Source organism: Dipodomys merriami, unplaced genomic scaffold (assembly GCF_024711535.1).
Source record: "Dipodomys merriami isolate MVZ:Mamm:240054 unplaced genomic scaffold, mDipMer1.0.p SCAF_13, whole genome shotgun sequence".
NCBI classification, from domain to species: domain Eukaryota; kingdom Metazoa; phylum Chordata; class Mammalia; order Rodentia; family Heteromyidae; genus Dipodomys; species Dipodomys merriami.
Window position 1 is genome coordinate 39923266 of NW_027202604.1, and position 18416 is coordinate 39941681.

Genomic DNA, 18416 nt, shown 5'->3' on the forward strand with positions numbered 1-18416 from the left:
AGGGAAGGCCGTGCACTGGCCATACCTGTGGGTCCTCGAGGCGGGTGATGTCAGGATACAGGTAGAACTTGATGCCTGCACCCGCACCGGGCAGCGTCAGCCCTCGGACCAGCAGCACCAGAAGCATCGCAAACGGGAAAGTGGCTGTGAAGTAGACGACCTGTAGAGGGCACAGAGATCAGCTGGCCCGGGGCACCGCTGGCTGCACCCTTTCCTCCCCAGGCTCTTCCGTCCCCACCCCTCCCGGTTGTGGGGCTCAAACTCAGGGCCTTGTCCCTAAGCCCTTTCACTCCAGGCAAGCGCTCTACCGCTTGAGCCACAGCACCACTTCTGGCTTTCTGGTGGTTCATTGGAGATAAGAGTCTCACAGACTTTCCTGCCCAGGCTGGCTTTGAAATGAGATCCTCAGATCTCAGCCTCCTGAGTAGCTAGGATGGAGCCACCGGTGCCCAGCCCATTGACACAAGAGAGAGAGAGAGAGAGAGAGAGAGAGAGAGAGAGAGAGAGAGAGAGAGAGAGAGAGAGAGAGAGAGAGAGAGAGAGAGAGAGAGAGAGAGAGAGAGAGAGTGTGTGTGTGTGTGTTTTCCTGGGACTTGAACTCAATTCAATTCAGAGCCTTTTGTGCTGGAAGCTAGCTAGCACTTTAGCCATGCCTCCACTCTGGCCTTTTTTTTGGTTAAGAGTCCCACAGACTTTCTGCCTGGGCTGGCTTCAAACCTTACTCCTCAGATCTCAGCCTCCTCAGTAGATACAATTATAAGCACGAGCCAGCATCAGGCCACAGGAATTTTTTTTTTTTTTTTGGTCAGTTGTGGGGCTTGAACTCTGGGCCTGGGCGCTGTCCCCACGCTCTTCAGCTCAAGGCAAGCACTCTACCGCTTGAGCCACAGCACCACTTCTGGTTTTCTAGTGGTTTATTGGAGATAAGAGTCTCAGGGAGTTTCCTGCTGGGCTGGCTTTGAACCACGATCCTCAGATCTCAGCCTCCTGAGTAGCTAGAATGACAGGCATGAGCCACCAGTGCCCAGCTCACAGGAACTTTTTAAATGGAAAAAATCCTATAAAGATTTGTATTTGGACTTGGAATGTGGCTCAAGTGGTAGAGTACCAGCCTTGAGCAAAAGAAGATCAAGGACAATGCCCAGACCCTGAGTTCAAGTCCCAGGTCTGGCAAAAAAGAAAAGGAAAAAAAAATTGTATTTATTGTGCTTTAGGTATCACGTAAGCCAGGAACACAGTGGTGGAGCAAGAAAAACAAATCCTTGCCCTGGGGAGACAGAAAGCACAGAAGAGATTCATGTATGGCTGCAAGAGGCCCAGCCCAGTGACGGTCGCGGGGCACTCGGCAGGGCGGCCCGCGGGGCACTCGGCAGGGCGGCCCGCGTGGCCCTATGGATAAGCCAGCTGTCCGCTGTGTCCACACCTCCGGCATCACAGTACTGCCAACACATGGCAATAACTGTCTCAAAACAAACAAACTGAAACAAAACAGGAAGGTGAGGGCTCCGGTCCCAGCAGCCCAGTCCCCTCGCTCTCGGGGACACAGGGTCTGTGGCGGAAACGAGACCCCCGAAACCACATTGGACTCTGAGCGGCTGCTCGGGAAACGGATTTAGGGAAAGAACAGCCAGCGAGGGAGGGGCTGCCTCTCCCTGGCCTCTGGGAGGCGCCCGGCCTCCCCTGAGTCATACTTTAAGTCCCGGCCAGGCTGAGGTCAAGTGTGCGGCGGAGCCTAGAAGTGCTGGGCAGGTCCATGGACGCGCCCGCCCACCCGGCCTCCTGCCCCGCCTGCCCGCCACTCCACAGGGCTACAGGAAAGCGTCCACGATGGGCAGTTCCTGAATTGCCCTGAAGACACCCTCATCCCGGGGCTGAAGCAAGACCCTGGCTCTGAACCGGGCTCCTCCCTGGACGCCCCCCACCCCCCCCCACCTGGGAGCAAGGGGCCTTTGCACAGGCTCCAGAGTCCCCAACAACGATCCCAGCCAGGGAGGCCTTCTGTCCCTGCCACCCATCCCTGGGTGCTCTTTCTTCCTCTGGCCTCAGGCTCCCCAGAAAGTGGCTCTTCCTTCTGTTCTCTGAGGCTGGGAGCCCTCACAACATTCTTCGGCCAGGAAGGTAGACCAGGAGGGAGAGGGCAGGGAGAGGGAGGGCACAGGGAAGTGTGTGTGTGGGGGGGGGGGCGACAGAGGGGTAAAAGAAGGCAAGTTAGCCTGTCCCCTTCCTTCCCTGCCCAGTTCCGGGCTCTGGGGCTGGTGAACAATGGCTGCAGACAGCTGCCGGGCGGGGGTCCCCAGAGGTCCCAGCTTCAAAGCCACCAGGCTGTGGCCAGGCCTGGGGGGTGGGGTGGGGGGTGACACCCTTGTTTTCCAGACCTCACTGATTTGACCAGTGTCTGCCCGAAGCTAAGCCTCCTTGGCTTCTTACACTCTCTTGAGTTAGCAGGGTCCGGGGCGGGACTCACTGTAGGACAGGTGTTTTCAGGGTGCGCATCTTGTGTGCGTGTGTGTGCGTGGGGGGGTGTTGGCTTGGCTCACCCCGTCTCTGGACAGGAGTCCCCCAGGCCTGGCTGCGCCCCCCAGGCCCTGTCTGGGAAGTGCTCGCTCTTGTTTTGCAGGCCGGGCTGCCCAGCCCCTGAGGGCTGAGCCGTTCTCTCAGCTTTTCCATGCCACCCCTGGGGTCCCAGGGGAAAGGCTGGTGCCAGCCGCCGTCGCCGGCGGGCCCTGGTGGTGACCCAGCAGGTCTTGCCGTGGGACGCGGTACTTTTCCACTCTAGCTGGAGAAACGCCGTGGCTCCTCTGAGCCCTGGATGCGGGTGGAGCCTTTCCCCAGACCCCTGGGACACGGCGGGGACCTGCCAGGCACAATGGAGCCACCACCATGCCCTTTGGGAAGCGAAGGTCCAGGCAACAGGGGTCACTCCTACGTGCACGGAGGGGAACCACTCACACAGGGGAAACCGAGGCTGGGAGGAACAGGAGCAGAACGGAGGCCCAAACCGGGCCTGGCCCTGCCACATTTCTGGGCACTGGACAGAGGAGCCACCCCAGAGGGTGGCGGTGGCACACGTCTGTGGTCTTCCTGTGCCGGCATCTGGCCCTGCCCCTGCCTGGGCTCCGTCCTTCGTGGCAGCAGGGTCCGGCCCGGCTCCCGCCTTACAGCTGCACCTCAGCTTGGCCCAGGAGGTGGCAGAAGGGGGCACTCAGGGCAGAAATGGGGGTGCCCAGGGCTAAAATGCAACTTGGCCACTGACAAGCTTGGTGACGTGGGCCTCGGTTTCCCTAACTGCCTGTCTGAGAGGTCAGCACGGGAGCTGTGAGCGGCAGCGTGGCCGGGGCACGTGGCGGGCCCTCGGACCAGCAACGGGGGGCAGGTGCTCGGTCTCCCGGGTGGCCTCTCTCCATCCCCAGCCCTGGGCCTGTCCCGGCCTAGCCCCCACAGTGGCAGGGAACTTGGCCCAAAAGCAGGCTGGTGGGTGGCTCACACCCGGCATGGCTGTTTGCCTTGGCTTCCTGGGGCTGGCCTGGCCCTGTATTGTTCTGGGGACCACGCCTGCCCAGCGAGGACAGCACGTCTTCACTCCTAGCCCGCTGCCTGCCACACTCCCTCCTGGCCTCAGTCCTGTTAGCCTGCCTGCCTTGCTGCACTTCAAATGTCGCTCCCAGCACCCGATAGGCATCAGCCTCTTCCATCAGACTGGAGACGCCCCACAGACAGAGGCTGAGCACACCTCAGGGCCTTTGCACTGGCTGTTCTCTCTCCCTGCAATTTCCTGCTTCACTTCCTTCACATCTTTGACTGTAAGTCTCTGGCCTCTTCACTTAAAATGACTCCAATTCTCCCTGCCTTCCTTCTTTCTTCCCGTTATCACAGGATTCCTGCCAGACTCTTCCTGCCCAGCCACCAAAGCCTGCACAATGGGGCTGGACAGCCCCATTCCAACCACAGGCCTGGCACACAATGAGGGTCAGAAGTCACTAGTGAGTAAGAATATGATCAGGTGTCTGGCACTGCTTGGCACCAATGTATCACAGAAAATTCCTAGACTGACTTCTGCATGGGGAAACTGAGGCAGACTGAAAAAGGTGATGAATGTGCAGTCTGAGCAAGCCATGTACTGGGTGTTTAACCTTCATGCCTCTCGTTTCACAGATGGGGAAACTGAGGCTCGGAGCTGTGGGCATAAGCTCGGACACAGGTCACCGTTCCTCTCCAAGCCTTGGGTACCGCGCTGCTTACGCAACAGTGATAAGATGGCGTGCTTTCAAGGCGGAGGTGGGCTTGTGGGATTCTGGGAGCACAGCGTCTCCGACCCCAAGGCGGCTGTGTGAGCCGAAGGCTGGACCACTTCCTCTCCCAACGGGGGTCCAGGGTGACAGAGTGGGCAGAGGGAGAGGAAGCCATGGTCTGGGTCAGGGCCCGAGGCCGACGCTAGAGGCTGCGGCACTTTGGGGAGGTGGTGGAATCATTAGGATTTGGGGGCCTAGCCAGAAGGAAGTGAGGTCATGGGAGGTGTGGCCTTCAAGAGGATGTTAGGGCTGCCTCTTCCTGTCCCTGTCTCTGCTCACTCTCTCAGCCTCCTCAGCTGACACACACCCACTACGATGTATTCAGCTGCCACAGGCCCCAACGCAAAGGGTCCACGCGGCCACGACTGGAATGTCGGATAGCATGCCCCAAATAAACCTTTCCTCAAGTTGATTTCTCCCAGGTATTTGTCACAGTGATGGGAAACTGACTGGTGGGGCCTGGGGGTCTGCACACAGCATGCCCCATTCCGGGACACTCCCCCTTGCTACCTGGCACCCTGCATCTTGAACAGCAGGTGATGGATTTCTGGAACCTTTTCCAGATCCACAATTGTGCCTTTGTCCGGGGCACATGCTTGGCCCTAAGTTCAAGTAAACGTGTCAGCCGCGGACCTTTCTCCAGACCCTGCTGTATTCAGCTTGCTGGTGCCCTCGAGTGCCACCTAGAGAGATGCTTTTATGCCGAGGTGTCTCTAATTAGAGAGATTGTGTCCCACAAAGATACAAATGGCCAGCCAAGTCTGTGTGGCGACCCATGCCTGGGCGTGGGTGAGCCAGTGCCTGAGGTCAGCTCACTGCTGACAACAGCCAGAGCCCTGCCTGACAGGAACCTTAACAGATTAACATCACCACTGCCAACACACACCAGACACAGGTCTGCAACCCTTGACACACATGTGTGCATCAGTGGTCAGCTGACCACTCCTTCATTGCCACCATCAGTGAACGGCATACCCTGCCGTTTGCTCCGGCTAAGGGCGAGCCTTTATTGGCTGTGAGTGGCTTCATTATTAGCTAATGTTTGCAGGAATAGGCAGTATGGAAGTTACGGTGAAACTTTAGTTATAACTCAGTCTGACCCAGCCCTATTGAGACAGTCCAGTGGTTCCCAAACCATCAAAGGCATCTGGTTTACCTGAAGATGGGGCCCGGCCTAACCTGGCTTGGGACATGTGGGCAGCTGGTGCTCTGAGCCCCGGGTGTTGCTGAGGCTGCTGGCCCTGGGCCTGGGCAGAGCCAGGGCCTGTACTCGTCTCAGACACCACATACTGAACCGCAGGGCCGCCCGGCTGGCCTCTGCCTGGCAGCTGACGTTGCTTACAAGGCCCACAGTGCCAGTGTTCCTTTATTGCTAACATCTGCATCTACTACCAACACCTGGGGCAAGGAGGCAGCAGTGAGGGGCCGGTGGCAGAGGGGAGGAGCTCACGGGAGGGGCCTGGCTGCTCAGGCAGGAATTGTGGCAGCTGGTCACTAACACCCACAAAGTGCAGCGTGACAGGGCAGCTCTGCCACTGGGCTCTATTCGTCTCATCTACCGGCTTCCCTCCCTTGGCCGGGGCTGTGTGGGCAGGAGGGCGGGGGGGGGGGGGGGTCGGTCTGTGTTAAGTGTTTCTGTTCCCCGAGGCAGGGGACAGGTGTCCAGCTTACCTTCCCCGTGGACCTGACGCCCTTCCAGATGCAGAAGAAACAGATCAGCCAGACTAAGAGAAGGCAGAGAGCGAGGTCCCACTTCAGAGCGCCTGGGTGGTCGATGCCGGGGGACAAGCTCAGCACGTTGCGCCTTCGAGGAAACAGAGGAAGAGGTCAGGGGCCAGCCTGGGGCATCCGCGCAGGTCCCCGCGACCTTGTTTGTCTTGGGACGGAGTCGTGGGCAGTCAGAAGCAGGTGGAGGGCTGCGGATGGGCCTCAGAGGCCCGGGGCATGCACAGCACACGCACAGGCCTGGCATATGCAAAACCCCTCCTAAGCCAGGTGAACTCTGGGTCATGAAGTCCCCAAACCTCTGATTCCCCATTCGTAAAAGGGGAAGTCACCCTCACCCAGCCTTATGGGCCCTGTCCCTTTTATTCTGCCCAACCCTGACTGTGAGCCAGACCTGGTCGCACATGCCTCTAATCCCAGCACTAGAGAAGCTGAGACGGGAGGATGGCGGGCTTGAGGGCAGTCTGGGCTACTCGGCAAAGCTTTCCCGAAGACCCGCTGAGGTTTGAGCCCCTGTGCCGGGTGTCAGCTCCCCCTTGGAAAGCACACTCCCACGCAGAAGGGGCCCCATGGCCTGTCTGTCCTACAAAAGGGAACGATGGCTGGCCGGGCACTGGTGGCTCATGCCTGTCATCCTAGCTACTCAGGAGGCTGAGATCTGGGGGTTGTAGTTCAAAGCCTGCCTGGGTAGGAAAGTTTGGGAGACTCTCATCACTGATGAACTACTCAGAAAAGGCTGGAAGTGTGACTGTGGCTCAAGTGGTAGAGTACCAGCCTCCGGCACAGCCAGCCAGGTTCAGGGACAGAGCCCAGGCCCTGAGTTCAAGCCCCAGGACTCGCAAAAAATAAATAAATAAATAAAAAGGGGGGCAATAGCTTCCACCCTGCGTGCACCTGGAAGCCACAGCATGAAGACCGTGACAAAACCCCGCAACTCCTGGCCTGGCCTCCGGCCCCTGACCTCCACGGTGAGGCTCATCCACCAGTGGGACAGATCAGCCAGGCGCCCCGGGCGAGGTTCTGGTCCTGAGCACACTGCCCTGACCGCAAGCCTTTGGCCTCCTCTTCCCGACACTGCCCACCCCGCCTGGGACTGTGTGCCCCTCAGACTTCTGCCAGAAAGCAGGAGCTGGCACCCGCTTGCCGGGGAGGCCGGCCCGCGGATCTCATGGATCTAAGCGCGCAGCTCAGCTCAGTGGGGAGGCTCAGGCTGCCGCCTCCAAGCGAGCAGAGCAGCCTGGCCTAGGGGGCCTCCGGACCTTTGCACCGTCCACACGCTTCCGCAGCTCGCCTAGGTCCTTCCCTTCGAGGCCCTGTGCGGATGCTACTGCCCTGAGCAACAGCCATTCCCGCACGCCTTGGGTCAGGGCCGCCTGCCCTGGCTCCTTTCAAACATCCTGACATGTACGTCAGCCTTCTATGGTGTCTGCTTTGGGGGCGGGGCCTGCACCTGGAGCGGAGCACAGGGCGGGAGACACTCAGGATCAGCCAGCAGTAAAAGGGTTAGTTACACACACTTGGTTGGTGGGGGAAACTGAGGTGCAGAATTCATCTGAACCCACTCAGGAATTAAGGCTGGGTACCAGCCGCCCTCTGTGCGGCTGATGCTGTCCTTGGCAGAAATCCCAGCACCCAGGCGTCCCTGTCCCTCGGGGACCTGGAGGTAAGTGACATTCTTTTCTTTTTCTTTTTCTTTTGGTCAGTTGTGGGGCCTTGAACTCAGGGTCTGGGCGCTGTCCCTCAGCTCTTCATCTCAAGGCTAGTGCTCTACCACTTGAGCCATAGCACCACTTCTGGTTTTCTGGTGGTTTATTGGAGATAGGTGTCTCACGGACGTTCCTGCCCGGGCTGGCTTTGAACTGCGATCCTCAGATCTCAGCCTCCTGAGTAGCTGGGATGACAGGCGGGAGCCACCGGCGCCTGGCAAGGGATGTTCTTATCCAAGAAAAGAAACGCCTCAGTCCAGGGCAGGATCCAAAGAAGAATGGGCTGGCCGTGTGTTTGGAGTCGGCCGCCCTGCTGCCGTCCAGCCGGCACTCAGAGATGTAAATACGTCCTGGAGTGGGCCAAATCGCTTCCTTTTGACTGCAGGCCAGCCATTTATTGGCCTCGGCTCTCCCCTGGAGACCGGCGGAGGCAACAATTATAAAAAGGGCCTTCCGCCTGAGCCCGGGCCCGCGTCCCTGCCCTGTGCGGCCGCCTGACAGCTGCTCGGGGAGATGGGCCGAGCCCACTTGTTTGCAAATATGACTCACGTCTTTGATTCTAATAGAGTCTAATGATCCGTGCTGAGCTCCCAGGGGCTCCGGAGGAGCCAGGGAGGAAGGCCCGGGCTCCAGCCTGATCAGGGCACCCAGCCAGACCTGGCCCCGCCTGTCCTCCAGGGCCTGGGGACAAACGTGACCTCAGACCTCCAGGACTGGCCTCGGGACGGGCTGGCCGTGCTTCCCACCGAAGCCACCTCCCTCACCCCACGAGGCCAGCGTGAAACGCTCCTCTGGGGCCCGCAGTGGCTGAGAAGGGAAATGTCGCGCTGCAGGCGCGGCGGGCGTGTGCGTGGAGTTCAGGCCTCTGGAGACGCACACACGCAGGCACCAACTGATGGGACTTGTGACTGTGGACTTGGCTCCCGGGCCTGCCCTGTGCGCTCCCAAGGTGGCTGTCCACTCCCCACCATCCTCCATCCTGCCCTGTCACCTCTAGCTCCTGGGCTAAACAGTCCTGCCCCAGGGCCTTTGCAGTAGGGGTTCCCAAAGCCATCAATTTCCATAGTTCACACACTGCCTCTTTCTTTCAAGTCTCTGGGACCCAGTTAAAAAGGCTCCACTAGAGAACGTGTCCACTGTCTGGTGCCAGAGCAGATTCACTCACGCTACTCCCTTCTGCCCCGTCCACGACTGGAACAATGCTCAGACTTGGCCCCTTTCCTGTCACTGCCCCACACAGCTCTTCTCCAGTCCACCTCTTCTGTGCTTCCGGAATACTCTCCCTCTGCCAGAGCTGCTCACACTGCCCAGTGAGCTTCTACTCATCCTGCAGAGCCCAGCTGCTGTGGCTGGCCATTTGCAGGTGGAGAAATGAGGGCAAAGAAGGGTAGTGCCTTGTTGCCGTGGGCTGTGTGGCTGCGTGGGTGCGGACACAGCCAGGACGCTGGGCATCCCGTCATGAGCCCACCGCAGGCCTCAGCTGGACAACGCCCCTGCCCGGCCGCTCCTGGGCTCAGCCCCCAGCTCGTCATGCATGGGGCGGTCCCGGGACTTCCCTCAAGCCTGTTTTTAGGGCTCCTGCTCATGAGCCCCAACCTTCCCTAGGAGTCAAGACAGGAGGCACGGAGCAGGCAGATGCTGACATGAGGCTCTGCTAGACCCCGGCTGGTGAAGGGCGAGCGTGGGCTGGGGGAGGGTGCTCGGCTGGCAGCTGTCCAGGCGGGGCAGACCCTGCCGACTGCACCCGGGCCCGGGCGCAGGACTGATCGCTGAACTTCCCAGAGGGGATCACCGCCTCGGGTCTTCCTGGCCAGAAAAGGGAGCCCCGGGGTTCAGAATAGATTCAGGAAGGCAAGGGCCCTGAAAAAAGTATGGGCGAGGACGGACACTGAGTTCTTCCCTGAGACCCCTGGGGCCTCGGACAACAGGAGCCAGGCACACCAGAAGGGGGCTGTGGGCTGTGGACGGGGTCAGGAGTGAGGACCCCAGGGGTGGGGAGCTGGGTGTAGCCGCTATGGGGGCCTGATGTAAACTGTGGCCCGCCCACAGGGCACAGGGCCTCAGCTGCCCCCACGGGAGCGGCTCACCCCGCCACCCTGCAGAGCTGGGACCACCCAGGTCTGGGGAGAGGCGGGGCCCGGCCCGGCCAAGCCAGCAGGGGCAGCCCACCCTCAGCAGGGGCAACAAGGCCGGGTGCACGGTGCTCGGTGACGGGGTGTGGTGCCGGCGTCCAGGCAAGAGCAGCCCGGTCTGCGGCCTCAGGCCCCATCCACCTGAGAAGGTGGGGGCGGACTGTGTGGAAGAGCAAACTACGCACACACAAAGACCCCCAGTCCAGGCGGCCCGGGAACCCGCCCCTGAGCACGGCAAAGACCCATGAGTGACACAGACTGAGTAGGGGCCCCCCCACCCAAGGGAGGGACCCCCGACCCTTCCCTGGAGGGTCTCCAGCTCGACCCCAAAGCATGGCAGGGGCCTGGGAGCAGGCAGCGCCCTCTCCGGCCTGTCCCCAAGCCGGCTCATCAGGTGAGCGGACACCTGGAAAACAGCAGAGCTACAAGTGCGGGAGGGGTGCCCCGTGGTCTCGGATTACGCCCTCCTCCTCCTCCTCCCCCTCCCCCTCCCCCTCTTTCTCCTACCCCCCTCCCCCTCCTCCTCCTCCTCCTCCTCCTCCTCCTCCTCCTCCTCCTCCTCCTCCTCCTCCTCCTCCTCCGTGCCGGCCCACGCTCAGGCAAGATGACTGGGGCATCTCTGGGGTGAGGTGGACGCCCCCCACCCCGGCCCTGTCGCCCTGTCCTGGGCGTGACATGCATTCCCGTCTGCCTGCCGCCGTCCTCCTCTCACGCAGAGCAGAGATGACCTTCTCACCTCCTGAACTGGGCTTGTCCTGGGTTCCCTTTGGCCCAGGGGGTTTTAACACAAATGACGTGAGCAGAGATTAAAAAAAGCTCACAACCGGGCTTGCCCATCTGTCACTCCTGTGACAAGCTCAGGCCTGCTAGGTGACACACCAGTTGTTCCTGGCCTCCTGACACCCGGCCAGGCCCGGCCAATTCCCAGAAGGGCTGCCCTCGGGACAGCTGCGGGCAGATACACGCAGGCGTCTAACACAGAAGAGCCGAGCTGAGCCAAACGGCCCATGCTGTCAACAAGCAGCTGCTAGCTAAACAAATACCGGGTTTGGGAATGGTTGTTACGCACCAAAAGCTAACTGATACTATTTTTGCTCTACTGACTCACCTTTTCATTTGAGTATTCATGAGTATATGAGTATATATTCTTATATATGCAGTTTCCAATATTTTCCTTTCCCTCTGCACAGACTTTTTTTTTTTTTTTCTCAATCATGGGGCTTGAACTCTGGGCCTGGGCGCTGTCCCTCAGCTCTTCAGCTCAAGACGAGCGCTCTACCACTTGAGCTACAGTGCCACTTCCGGTTTTCTGGTGGTTAATTGGAGATAGTCTCACGGTCTCTCCTGCCCGGGCTGGCTTTGAACCGCGATCCTCAGATCTCAGCCTCCTGAGTAGCTAGGATTACAGGCCTGAGCCACCAGCGCCCGGCCCTCTGCACAGATTTATAAACCCCTTTCTATAGTATATGTTAGAAAACACAAGTTTTCTTCATACATTTTAGTGTGTGTGTGTGTGTGTGTGTGTGTGTGTGTGTGTATGTGTGTGTGTGTGTGTGTGTGTGTGAATGAAAAAAAGTTATCATTTTCAAACATGTTTCCCTGTCTTAGGAGAAATCTTGGGGGGTTCACTCCTCTCAATTGACAGTTAAAGAAACTGAGGCTCATCAAGGGGGCTGGAGCAACTTTCCTAAATTCAAACAGCCAGTGAATGACAGAACTGGGTTTCCTCCCAGGCCTGTCAGAAACCAAAAGGCATGGATTTGTCTCCAGACAAGCGGCCTCCTTCCCCCCCACCCCGGGAGGAAGGGGAGGTGGCTGTCCTTGCTGCCCGCCCCGCCCCGCCCCTGGCCACGCCCCCCGCCCCTGGCCCCGCCCCGCCCCGCCCCTGGCCACGCCCCGCCCCGCCCCTGGCCACGCCCCACCCCTGACCCCCGCGAGGTGGCCTTACTCCCAGAACTCGATGACGGGGGAGGTGAAGTTGGTGGCGCTGAGGGAGACCCAGAGGCTCTTGTTCTTGCGCAGTGTGTCCTCCATGCACTGGGGCGTGTTCCAGCTGTGGTTGCAGTGGGCCCAGGGCAGCTCCTTTTGGAAGGACTGGAACAGGTAGTAGGTGGCCCAGGCCAGGATGACGATGTAGTACACGTTCAGGAGAGACACGATGACGATGGACGCGTAGCCGATGCCTGCGGCAGGGTGAGCAAGATGAGCAAGGGCCAGAAGGCCACCGCGACCATGACCGCAGCCTCAACTGGAAGGCCTCTGGTCAGAAGCCCTCCACAGTGACCAGCGGCGTTTGTAGGTTGAATGGCTGCCTGGAGGGATGGACCTATGAGAGTGCTCAGAGAAGTGGGATGTGGGATGGCAGGGAGAGGGCAATGAGCATGCTGGCTGGATGGGCGACTGGCCGGCGGGACGGGGGGCAGGTGCGGGGGAAAGTGGCTAGATGGCTGGCTGGAAGGACAGATGGGTAATGGGTGGCTGGATGGATAAACGGGTGAATGGGTAGTAGACAAATGGACGAATGGATGGACAGAATAGGTGGATGAATGGATGGGTTGAGTGGGTAGGTGGACAAATGGGTGGATAACTAGATGGATGGTGGATGGACCGGTGGGTAGGGTGGGTAGATGGAGGCATGGTAAATCTATCAAGCACACTTACTTGTTTGGAAATAGGTACATATGGTGGTTAGTTAGAAAGTTGGGGAGATGAATGGACAATGATGGTCTAATTTTTTTTTTTTTTTGGTTGTGGGGCCTGAACTCTGGGCCTGGGCGCTGTCCCTCAGCTCTTCAGCTCAAGGCTAGCGCTCTACCACTTGAGCCACAGTGCCACTTCTGGCTTTTTCTGCTTAAGTGGTACTGAGGAATCGAACCCAGGGTCTCATGCATGCAAGGCAAGCACTCTACCACTGAGCCACTTTCCCAGCCCATAATGTTCTAATTTTTTAATGGTTTAGTGGAGGAAAGGGTTAAGGTATGGACACGTTTGCCCGAGCGACTGACGTTAGAGACTCTCATACTTGACATTCTAACGTTCTTGCGCACAGTAAGCACTCCGCACAGGACTAGCGAAGCCACCATTCATCCGGTGCTCGCTGAGCACTCGGGCTGCTGGATGTGACTCACACTGTGAAGGTCAGCACGGTATTTTTATTTCAGAAATGAGGAAACTGCTGGAATGTGAGATGCCCAAAGTCACCAAACTGAAGTGGAGGAAATGGGTCTTGAACCGGGACAGAACCTCCTGGCCTGGCTAGACAGCTCTTGGTGTCTGAGGGGCAGGCACAGCGTGGCCATGCAGAGCGAGCGGCCACGTGTGCCCGGCACGTGCCGTGGCCCCTTCTCCGCTCTCAGTGCAGCCTCCCTGTGTGGCAAGGGCCTGACGCCTGGTAGAGGAGACGCCCCAGCCCAGGGGCCCAGCCCCACACTCACCAGAGAACAAGGGGCAGATCTTCTCCCAGCAGGTGATGCCCCCTTCTGAGGTGTACTGGCCTATGATGACCTCCAGGAAAAACACGGGCAGGCCGCTCCCGAACAGGAAGATGAAATACGGTATGAGAAACGCACCTGCGGGGAGCAGAGGGGTGAGGCGAGGTCGGAGTGCCGTGGGAAGGAGGTGAGGGCACTACCTGCTAAGCCCCCAGCCACTGGAGCTGGTTGATGACATTTCCACGGGCTCTGCCCTTCTTCCCCCCCCCCCCCCCGACCCCACCATCCTCCTGTCAGTGTGCCTGCCTCTGCCCGTATCTCGAAATCTACCAGATCTTGGCAGATGCCTCGTGTAAGCTGGGCCTCCACCTGCCTGCCTTCTCCACGGTGTCCCTCTGAACAGGACAGCTAGGCCCAGGGATCGGGGCTCCTACACCAAAGCCAGCAGCGGGGAGGTGTAGGAGGGGCCCTGGTGAGAAGCCAAGGGGGTGGCCCCGGCGTGGGGCCATGATGCCAGGTGGGGGAGGAGGACACAGATGTCCACTAGTGGCTTCAGCAGGCCCAGGGCCCTTAGAAGCTATCTAAGCATGGAAGGTCTGTATGTAGGCTTTGCCCTGGGAGCGTCCAGGACACTCAGAGCCCCAAAGGAACCAGATACCTATGAAAGGGTAAAAGATCAGCTCTAAGACAGAGGTCCCCAAAAGGTGGCTCTCCTAGCCCAGCAGAATGCAGGCCATGTCCACTTCTGCTGCCCTGCAAGGCCCAGGTCACCTCCAACCCCTCAGGGAGCCAGTGCTGCCCGACTGACACCTCCCCTAGGGCCCTTAGCAGGCAGAAATACAAAACCAAAACATCCAAACCTGAACCCACCAACTAACCAGACCCTCTAAGCCGAGACCTTACATTTGATAAATTATCTTCATTGCCAGGCGCCGGTGGCTCACACCTGTAATCTAGCTACTCAGGAGGCTAAGATCTGAAGATCACAGTTCAAAGCCAGCCCAGGGAAGGAAAAATCTGAGACTTTTTTTCATTTTCTTTTTTGCTGGTTCTGGGGTTTGAACTCAGGGCCTGGAGCTGTCCCTGAACCACTTTGTGCTCAAGGCCAGCACTCTGCCACTGAAGCCACAGTGCCACTTTCAGCTTTTTCTGTGTAGTCTGTTAGAGATAAGAGTCTCACAGATTTCCTACTGGGGCTGGCTTCAAACTGATCCTCAGATCTCAGCCTCTGGAGTACCTAGGATTACAGGCCTGAGCCACCAGCACCTGGCTTCGGAGCTCCGTTTTGCTCAAGATTAGAGTTCCACCACTTGAGCCACAATGTCACTTCCAGCTTTTTTCCCCGTGATTATTTGGAGTTAAGAGTCTCACAGACTTTCCTGCCCAGGCTGGTTTTAAACCATGATCCTCAGATCTCAGCCTCCTGAGTAGCTAGGATTATAGGCATGAGCCACAGCAGCCCAGCTATGAGACTTACCGCTAATTAACCAACAAAAAGCTAGAAGTGGAGCTGTGGCTCAAGTGATACAGTGCTTGCCTTGAGCACAAAAGCTCTGGGACAACACCTAGGCCCTGAGTTCAAGTCCCCAAAAGAACACATACACAGAAAAAATATATATATATATTTATATTCATTATGTCTTCCTTTCCCTGCATCTCTCTACACTGTGTATGATGGGAACGGGTCACTTGGAAAACCAGAAGCAGGTAAAAAGAGGCACATAAATACAGCACACCGGAGGAATGGGGCTGTGAATGAGGTCTGGGCAACAGGGACCTGACAAGCAAGCTAGAGGATCTGCTTGGCTGCCCAAGGTAACACAGCCGATGCTCAGTGTCACCGCGAGGCTGGCGGGGGCAGCACAGGGGAAAGGCAGGCTGACCCGCACACAGAAGCTGCCCTGCCCTGCCCTGGCCTTCACCTGCAGGGTCACCCCCAGCTCCAGACGCAGCCCATTCCAGACTCACCTCCACCATTTTTGTAGCAGAGATACGGGAAACGCCAGACATTGCCCAAACCCACGAAGCCTCCGGCCACGGACAGCACAAAGTCGATCTTGCTGGCCCACTTCTCTCGCTGGGGGGGCTTGCCCTCGGCCTCATCCTCAGGCCGCGTGCCCGGGCTCTTTCCTGGAGATGGCTTCAGGATGTCCTTGTGGAAGTCTTTGAGACACTGCAGCTTCTCCTTGGTGGCCATGTCCTCGCTCTCTGCACAGGACAGAGCAGGACAATGTAGGGTTACCAAGGCCACCACGGTGCCTGGGGACAGCCTCTTCTGTCTCCCGATGAGCAGCTCCCACCTTCTGGGCTGGGGGGGGGGATGCCCTTCCCCCTTCAGTCCACAGGAAGAGCCATTGGGGTCCCTCTAGGGACTGAGAGCTTCACTGCGTTGGGCACACTTGCAAACCAGAGGCAACAGGCTCCAATTCCCGGATACTTGATAAGTAGACGACAAGGGGGAGCATGGAGGCCAGCCCCTGGGCCCCCACCCTAACCCAGCACCACCTTCCACAGGGTAGAACACATCCAGTAACAGGCGGCCTGCCTGCAGTTCCACACAGGACAGATCCTGTCTTCTGACTTGAGATCTGTATAGGAAATGACAACTTGGCAGGGCATAGCAGCTCACACTTGTAATCTCAGCTATTCAGGAGGTGGAGATCAGCAAGATTTTAGTTCAAGGACAGCCTAGGCAAAAAGGCAGCAATGTTCTACCTCAACTAACAGGCTAGATGTGGTGTCCCACATTTGTCACACCATCTATGTGGGAGGGTTAAGTAGGTGCTCCACATCTGGGCCTGGGCAAAATGTGAGACTCCCCTGAAAAATAAATCAAAGAGGGCTACTTGCCTAGCAAGTACAAGGCTTTGAATTCAAACTGTAGCTAAGAGGGGGGAGGGGAATAGAGGGAAAGTGAAAGAGGAAGAGGGAGGGGGAAAGAGGAAGAGGAAAAGGAAGAGGAAGAGGGAAAGAGGAAGAAGAGGAAGAGGAAGGAGGAAGAAGAAGAAGAGGAAGAGGAAGGAAGAAGAAGAAGAAGAAGAAGAAGAAGAAGAAGAAGAAGAAGAAGAAGAAGAAGAAGAAGAAGAAAAGAAGAAGAAGAAGAGGAGGAGGAGGAGGAGGAGGAGGAGGAGGAGGAGGAGGAGGAGGAGGAGAAAAAGGACGAAGAGGAAGAAGAAATAAAATGACAGTTCTTAGCAATGTATGAGCACTGCGCATGACACATGGGAAAAGTCAGTTTGTGGATGCAAAGACGTGGATATTTGGGATGTTGCCAGAGTGCAGACAGTGGGTATCTATGAAATGGATTTGCAACTTATTAATGAGCCCCATATGTGTAGCAGGAAGCTAGGGTATCTTCACTGAGTCCTGCAAGAGTGCTTCCGTGGGCTGAGGATGCGGTTCAGCACATATGAAGAAGGCCTTGGCTCCATCCCCAGCACCAAAGAGAAGGAAAGACTGCTTGCTGGTCATCTCAGCCTGCCTGGTGCCCCTTGCATCAGCTCTCTTGCCCTCTGGCCCCCAGCTGCCTTGGCCAGAGGGAGGACTAGGCCCCTGGGGCTGGTTCATGACCCCAGGCCACAGGTGCTCGGACCCCAGCTCTAGAAAGGTCTGCCAGAGTCAGGGCACAGCCTCCTGCTTCTCAGGTTCCAGGACTCACTCTCCCGGGAGCTCAGGCCTGAGGACCACAGCCAGCCTCATGTCCGTGCGCGAGGAGGACGCACCTGCCACCGGAGGACCGTGCCAGGGCCAGGTTCCCCCACAGGGGTTCACCTGCAGCTCACATCAGGGGTCAGGGTACAGCTGGGAGACCCAGAGCCGGAGGCCTCTCCTGCTTTCCCCTGAGCCTCAGTTTCCCACTCTGGAGGATGGAATGAACCACAGTGAACACGGCCAACTCCAGCCAGGCAGCCTGGGGCACTCGCTCTGTTTTCCTGATCCACATCAGCGGCCGACGCAGAAATACCAGACTTCAGGGAAGAGTAATGATTTCAAGGGTCTCTTGAGAAAATAGGTCAGAACACATGGCCGCAAGCAAGCTGGCGCAAGCGCAGCTGCCCCTTCCACAGACAGCCTGCGAGTCTCCATCCTAGCTCCTTCCCACCACCCCTACCTCGGACGCCACCCCGGGGGGCACCAGGGAATTCCTGCGCGCCTCCCCTCATTTGGCTCTCCCTGAGGTCAGACAGTTGGTTTGCCCCCTCCTAGCTGTCTCCTTGGTGACTCAAACAGAACTCATGGAGACAAAGACCTGGCCGCCATGCCCGGTCCTTCTCCTGGCACACGCAGGCCGTCAGGAAAGCACAGCTGGGTGGCCGGTTCCCAGCCGAGCCCCGCCAGCAGCCAGCGTCAAATGCAAACCTCAGCTCTGCGGGGCGTGATGAGCCCCGGCCTAGCCCTGGCCTCGGAGCCTGGAGGGCGGCCTAAGGGGACGTGCCGACCTCGCCCAGCAGTCCGGCCTCTGGGGGCTCGAGGAGCAGAGGCACAACAAGCCCGTTTCCCCCACGCCTCTTTCCTCTCCCGGGCTCCCTTGGGGTGGGGGACCCCAATTGTTTCACTATCTGACAGCCAGCAGACCCAGAAAGGCTTCCTGGAGCCACCGGGCAGCCCATGGAGCTCTTCCTCCGTCTGGCGGGGCATCCGCACGGCCTTTCTCTGCCCGGCTCCCTCGGGACCAGGCGCGGGGCTCGGCCGGCCCACGGCCACCGCTGTAAAAATAGCCCGGGAGGCCAGCATTGTTCCAGCATTCATCCTGTGGCCCACGATGGTTATCTAAGCGCTCACGGCGGGCAGGAGGGGGGATAATTGGAGGATGTGGACTCACGCCCACCTTCGCTGCTCAGGGAATGACTCCGTGCAGAGAAGGCCTCGTCCACCCTGCTGCATACTTCTTGGTCCTCTTGGATGGGGGACTGCGGAAGGTCAGCTTGGCCTTTGAATTTAAAGGGGGGAAGCGTGAGGGGGGGACAGGGTATCAGGACCACACAGGCAGAGAGACTCAGCCTCGCTAGGAGCCAAGCTCTGCTTCCCTGGGGTGCCCTGGCCCCATCTGCCACGCCACCTCCTGCGGAATCTGTGTGAGAGATCACGTCAGGCAAAGCATAAGCTCCAAGGAAGCATGCCTGCAGGAAGGGG

The 18416-nt window shown here is 58.5% G+C and overlaps 1 protein-coding gene across 4 annotated transcripts in view; it reads right to left on the reverse strand.

Annotated features, from left to right (window-relative positions):
- LOC138824843 (sodium- and chloride-dependent taurine transporter) overlaps positions 1-18416 on the reverse strand; it is an 83007-nt gene that overhangs the window by 20679 nt on the left and 43912 nt on the right. For 3 of the 4 annotated variants that reach the window (XM_070019211.1, XM_070019210.1, XM_070019208.1), the window contains exons 3-7: positions 15252-15491; positions 13287-13421; positions 11801-12035; positions 5961-6093; positions 26-160 (exon numbers count right to left, since the gene is read on the reverse strand). In XM_070019211.1, the coding sequence (XP_069875312.1) occupies positions 26-160; positions 5961-6093; positions 11801-12035; positions 13287-13421; positions 15252-15480 (867 nt within the window). In that variant the 5' untranslated portion in view covers positions 15481-15491. Of the gene's footprint in view, positions 1-25; positions 161-5960; positions 6094-11800; positions 12036-13286; positions 13422-15251; positions 15492-18111; positions 18214-18416 lie in introns of all 4 variants that reach the window. The other variant, XM_070019209.1, reaches the window with a different exon arrangement.